Source organism: Fundulus heteroclitus, chromosome 18 (genome assembly GCF_011125445.2).
Source record: "Fundulus heteroclitus isolate FHET01 chromosome 18, MU-UCD_Fhet_4.1, whole genome shotgun sequence".
Classification (NCBI taxonomy): domain Eukaryota; kingdom Metazoa; phylum Chordata; class Actinopteri; order Cyprinodontiformes; family Fundulidae; genus Fundulus; species Fundulus heteroclitus.
In genome coordinates, this window is record NC_046378.1 from 11,234,790 (window position 1) to 11,240,789 (window position 6,000).

Sequence of the window (6,000 nt, forward strand, 5' to 3'; positions counted from 1 at the left end):
GTTCACAGCAATTCTTGAATAGAAAAAGTATTTGATAAGGTCTTCATTACCCCCTCGTGACTCAAGGGCAGTGTTGTGGCCCCGTTTTGTTTTCACATGAATGATAATACCTCCTACGCTCTCATAGCGCAACCAAAAGACTTAACCTTGTATCATTAGGAATAATACCAGTGAGCATAAATAAGACTTAGAGGCGACGAATTCAGTTATTCTTGTTCTGAAATGGGGGAAAGATGCCTGTTTCTGTGAGATAACAATAAGACTAGAACATTTTAAGTCATAGTAATCTGCTGCACAAATTCTGGACCACTGCTAAACGTGGCTCTGGTTTGGATTTAAGGGATTAGCCTAAAGCAGGTGTGACCTTTGAGAACCTAAAACATTTCAGGCCTCCATTACGGCTGCCCTCGCTCCAGTCTTGAAACGTTGAAGGAATATATATCCCTTATTGATTTAAATCACATTAATTGGATGCTTCACATGTCGGAGAATGCGGCATGCTTCCAGAAACACAAAACACCTACCTCTGTAATCCCTCTCGCTGAGGCCTAGCGCCTGCTTTCAAATTACCGAGACAGGAGAATGGATCTAAAACAAGAATTTAGCTAAGGACAGCATGGAATTAAACCAGCAATAATAGGTGGGCCTCTTCTTCTGTGAAAGGAAGAGTTTAGATCTCTCCTGAGGCGAGATGCATCTGCAGCTTCGTATTATTGCAGCCTTTTTTTTTCCCAAGACCACGGACACCTTTGGCAAATTCAGCCCGTAAAGCCATGTTACAAAAACGCATAAACGCTCAGCTGCAGCTTTTACTGCTGGGTTACAAAGCGAGCGGATATCAGCGCAGGGCTGGAAGCGAATAAACAGCAGGACATTTAGAGCCGGCTTATTGCCGTACTGTAGCTGGAGTGAGCAAGCTGAGGCGTTCTGTGCACAGCGCTGTCATAATTACAAAGTTAGCACCTGGTAACTCAGAGTACTAAACTTGATCAAACTTTTTTTTTTTTTTTTTTCACTTTTCAGGAAAAACACAGGAGGTAATAAGGTAAGATTTAAAAGCTGTTTCTTTTGCATTTCTTTATGTAGCGAATTTTCAACAACGATTTGAAGAAAATGACTTTCCTACCAAGGTGTTGAGCTTTCATAAATCATATACATAAAGCCCCTTCTCCTGCTGTGCTGTTCATATAATTGAAGCTATTTTGAAGACTCAGCACGAGTCTTTGTTGATAAGCTAAACCAATGTTTGAGAATGAATAGGCCCTCATTGATCCTCGTTACGAAAGAAAATTAAAGGCATGAATTAGAAATGACATTCTTTAAATAGTCTTCATCACTTATAACAACTTCATTAGGACTTATATTGTCCACGCTAATGCACTAAGCATTTTGTTTGTCAGCATTTTTCACTCAGATGAAACCCAGAGCCACAGTTCAGGAATCTTGGCAGGCTCTAATAAAGAGTTAAAAAAAAATTGATGATGCTCAATTTTTATCTGTCAGTGCACTTTATGCGGAGAAGAATACAGGGGCCCTCTGATATACTGCTGCTCTGTGGGAGTAGAAATTGTCTGTTCGCAGCAACACTGCCTCTGACAATGCGACTCGGCTGGTTCTCAGCTAAAGGTTATCTCTTTCATTGGACCGTCCTTCATGGGCTGTCGCAGGTCCGACCAATCGGTGTTTGGGGAAAGCTCGGTTGCTGAGGTGACAGGCGGTAACGTCAACCAGGGGTTTTCCAGTGAGGACGCAACAGGTGAGAGGGTGACAAGCACACATTGAAAATACTGGTACATAAATGATTCGTTTTGGAATTTGTCTACGACAATTACCTGATGAAGCATCAATTTCACTTGCATTTTAAACATGTCAAGCTAAACAGAGCATCATCATAAGTACATTTATTGATCACTTCCAGAACATCTTTCCTCTCTGTCCTTTTTGTGCATATTACCTGCTCATCTGTTCTGTACCATAAGTGAAGGCCTATTAAGGTACCAGTACTTTCCAGTCTGGATCATTTGAGTGCAGGTTATGCGCTATGTTGTAAACAAAAATGTTGGTGTCTATTTGTAGCACAGATAAAACACAAGTTGCAAACAGAATGTAACATGAGCTGTCAATTTGGATAGTAATAATCAGTATAAAAACAGTTTGAGTCCATCTCAATAAATCATTGCAAATTCCATTGATTTCATCATAACGGACATACGATGCAAAATCCACGTTTTTTACCAATTAAATATATTTTGGTACTTTGAGTCTTTAGGAGTGTAAAAAGTTGATTGTAGTCTCTCTGGGTGCTTTACAGATATCTTCATATTTTTTTAATCCGTTTAGTTGTCTCCATTCTCTGTTACGTTTATGAACGATTGCGTCACAGTATTTGCTGCAGTGCTACTAAACAAGGATGTGGACATCTGGCTAACCTATTTCAGAAATCTGCTATTTTTACTTTTTATTGTTGGGTTGTTGGGTGTATTAACCCACACAATCGATTACACAGTCTCCCAGCATACTATAAAAATGGCCGAATGGGGTGGAGTGGAACGCTCTGCGACCAACAGAGGGGTGGGGTGTGAGGTGCCTCCTTTAGATTTAAAGAGACAAGCGGTAAGTCCTGCTGGAAAATGAAACCTGCATCAGAGTATAACTCTCCTCCGCCGGTGGCGCTGCCGCATGCCCTCCTCCTATGTCGACTGTCATACACTGTCATAAATAAATCAAGTCTATTCTCATCCCATGACGGAGCAAAAGCCACAGGTTTCTAAGAACCAGATGAGTCAGACAGGAAGAGGGAAGTGGATCTGCAACATTTCAGAATATAAGGGAATGGATGGACACTCATCCAAGAAATAAGAGTCTTTATTGTCATTCTGTAACCATAATGACATTTTGGTGAGACAACGGCTTATATTTCACATTTAACAGACAGAGACAAATCAGAGACATCCATGGAAAAACAAAGAATGAGCATTCTTAGAGTAGACCCTCAAAAATGCAGTGTGGATTGCACAATGGCACATTTTTTCTTTATCACACCTGCTTTCAACAGCTGGCTAGTAAACCTGCTTTTGCTGAACTGCTATCATCTGAATCAGGTGAGTTAAAGCTGAGAAACACCTAAAACATGTGGGCCAGCGTGCCTCGAGGACCAGGACTAAAAAACGCTGGTTTAGGCCATCACATAATACTGCTGTATTAAAATTAATATTTATTGGTTACTTTTGATATTCCAATTTTCTGAACTTTTATTATGTATAATATATAGTTATTAAAAATCTGTTTTAAACATGTTGAATAGCTGTGTTTCAGTTTTTGAAATCAATTATAGAAATGAGTAAACTTTTTTAATGACACTCCAGTACTTTAACCTTATAAAAACTTATTTTTCTCATTTGATCTTTTGGGACTGCATTCTTCTATACTACTACTATAATAATGCTGCTTTGCTTGTGCAGCTAATTCCCCCATAAAGTGTACAAAATAAACACACTTATTTTACTTGGTACACTTTATTGGAAAAATAAACTATTTTTCAATCTACAGATGTGGACAGCAGTGAGTTTATCACTGGGACCCGTAATCAGACGAGCTTTAACACCTTCTACAAGGTGGGTGGGTGAGAGAAAGAGAGAGAGAGAGAGAGAGAGAGAGAGAGAGAGAGAGAGAGAGAGAGAGAGAGAGAGAGAGAGAGAGAGAGAGAGAGAGAGAGAGAGAGAGAGACCAACTGAAGCTGAAAAATGAAGTTAGTCAACTATTCTGGACGTGCAACAGCCTGTGGAGACATGTTGAAACTACATTGATCCGCAGATGTTCTGTCATCACACAGCCTCACACTAGATTTCATTGAGTCGACTGATTGTAAATTTTAATTTCAAGTTAACAAAAACTGTGGAATTAATTGAGTTCAGTTTATTTATATTGCACCAGTTTACATTGTGAAGGTAAATGTACTCTGGAGGCAATTTGCATGAGAAACAGGTCCAATGGGATATCCTGTTACACAGAATCTGAAAATGATTTAAGCTGCTATGGCTGCAAAGACTGGGCCAACTCAATATGGTATGTTATTAAAGTTTATAAGCATCTCAATACTTTAGGCCCTGCAGTGTAGCTTTTTAGATAGGCTGCTCGTTTTTTTTTTCTTCTCGTTACACTTTCAGTAAATTTATAATTTCTACTTGATCTGTTTTTTTTTTGTTTTTTTTTTTTGCTGTTGTCTTTGTGACTAACATGGCGAAGTATCATTTAAATTTGGGCTTTTTCACAGACCATGTTGCACTAGTTCATCACTAACAGGAACTAGTTCTAGATTTAGTTCAGTCAGGTTAAAAGGAGCTGATTCATGTTCACCTCAACATTTTGAACTAAATTCACAGTTTCGACTTGAGCTAGTTTTCAGTCATCAACCATAATCGTCCAAACAAAAAGTTTGAAAAATGACGTCATTCACTGAATTCACTTACTGTGGGCCGAAACCCCACCGAAAAATTGGCCATAAATTGGAAGCTTGCACTTGTTTTTTAAATTCGATTCGTCTATGTATAATTTTGCCCACGGTAGTCAATGCTTCACGATGTTCCTCTTTATGAAATCCTGATTACCCTGTTTACCCACGTTAGCTGACAAAATCTTCAGTCGTGTAAATTAAACATCTCTTCCTTTCAGATAGTTACCTGCAGGATGGTCAGGAAGAATAGTTCAAAGCTGCAGCTTGTCTGCTATGCTCCATGACACGCCCTAAAAACAACAACCAAAGTTAGACAAAAAAAAAAAAAATGCAACTTAAAAGGTTTAAATCTTGGAGTTTTAATCTTCAATTAATGTCATTATTTGTAAAGCAAGGTTGAAGGCGGCATAGTGAAGGTTAAAGGGGTTAAAATGCAGTTGAACTGCGTCATGTTTTCATGTGTGGAGCTTTCGTTTGAACATGTTTGTGCACAACACTTTTCACAGGAATGTGGCGAAAGTGAAACTGTGTGAAAACTGTAGGTGTGAAATGAAGCTTCTTCTCCCAATTACCTCTGACATGGAGCAGCTCTGGCTTGACGTTTGAAACTCGGTTTGGATTCACAAACCCAAACCAACAGACCTGCACTTTCTCTTGTGTATCAATGTTGAATCCAGTTTGTTAAGAAGAAAAACTTCCAGATCTCGAATCCCAGTTTTTATTTGCTTTTTGGTTATATATCGACTCAAAAGACCTGTGTTTGGTTTATATAACTCAAAACCTGATGCTCTTCTGCAGGTTCCTGATGTTGTACACTCCAGCAGCCTCTCTTTGCAAACTGACGACCAAACCACCGAGTTTCAAGAAGACGACATGTATAGTACTACCAGAAGAATTACCACAGTTTAAATACTTTTATTTTGTATTATTTACTGGCAATGTTTTATATTTTTGTACTTTGATGTTCTTCGGTAAATAATTATTTTTGCTTGCCCTGATATTGTCTGCTTATTTTAATAAATAAGCGTATGTTCATGTCAGTGTTGACTTAGCAGAGATGTTTTCATAGAAGTTGCTCTAAAGGAAAATAAATATTTGAAAGTCCTGCAGAATGTCTGAGAACTTCAATACCTCATGTCATGTGTTGAGCTTATATAAAAAGGATTGGCATTTATATACTGATAAGCGAAGATATTTACGTGCTAAACTGATTCGGATGAGACTTAAAAAGGCAAGAAAGAAAGCATTTAATGGCTGCAACTGATCACTTCTGTTCCCTTTTTTAAAGCTACACCCATCCTTCAAAACAGTTTTTTGCATGCCTAGTTCCAAGAGTGCTTCATCTTCTTCAACCCAGTTATCCGTTGATTATTAATGTCAGCAGCAAAGGCTAAAGTGGTAATCCCAGATTTATCTTTGTGTGTGGTGCTTGATAAAACATTTGCAATCCTTAATAGAGACAACGTGGAAGATGTTGGTGTATATGAATCCACTGGACACTACAGAGTATCTGGCACTATAATAGACCCCTTGCAACCACGTGACTC

The 6,000-nt window shown here is 38.6% G+C and overlaps 1 protein-coding gene across 2 annotated transcripts in view; it reads left to right on the forward strand.

The window, feature by feature from the left end:
* igsf5b (immunoglobulin superfamily, member 5b) overlaps positions 1-5,562 on the forward strand; it is a 29,012-nt gene extending 23,450 nt beyond the window's left edge. Inside the window, exons 7-10 of one of the 2 annotated variants that reach the window (XM_036150035.1) lie at positions 1,024-1,045; positions 1,668-1,756; positions 3,550-3,614; positions 5,252-5,562. In XM_036150035.1, the coding sequence (XP_036005928.1) occupies positions 1,024-1,045; positions 1,668-1,756; positions 3,550-3,614; positions 5,252-5,362 (287 nt within the window). In that variant the 3' untranslated portion in view covers positions 5,363-5,562. The remainder of the gene's footprint in view (positions 1-1,023; positions 1,046-1,667; positions 1,757-3,549; positions 3,615-5,251) is intronic. The other variant, XM_036150036.1, reaches the window with a different exon arrangement.
* The last annotated feature ends 438 nt before the right edge of the window (positions 5,563-6,000 follow it).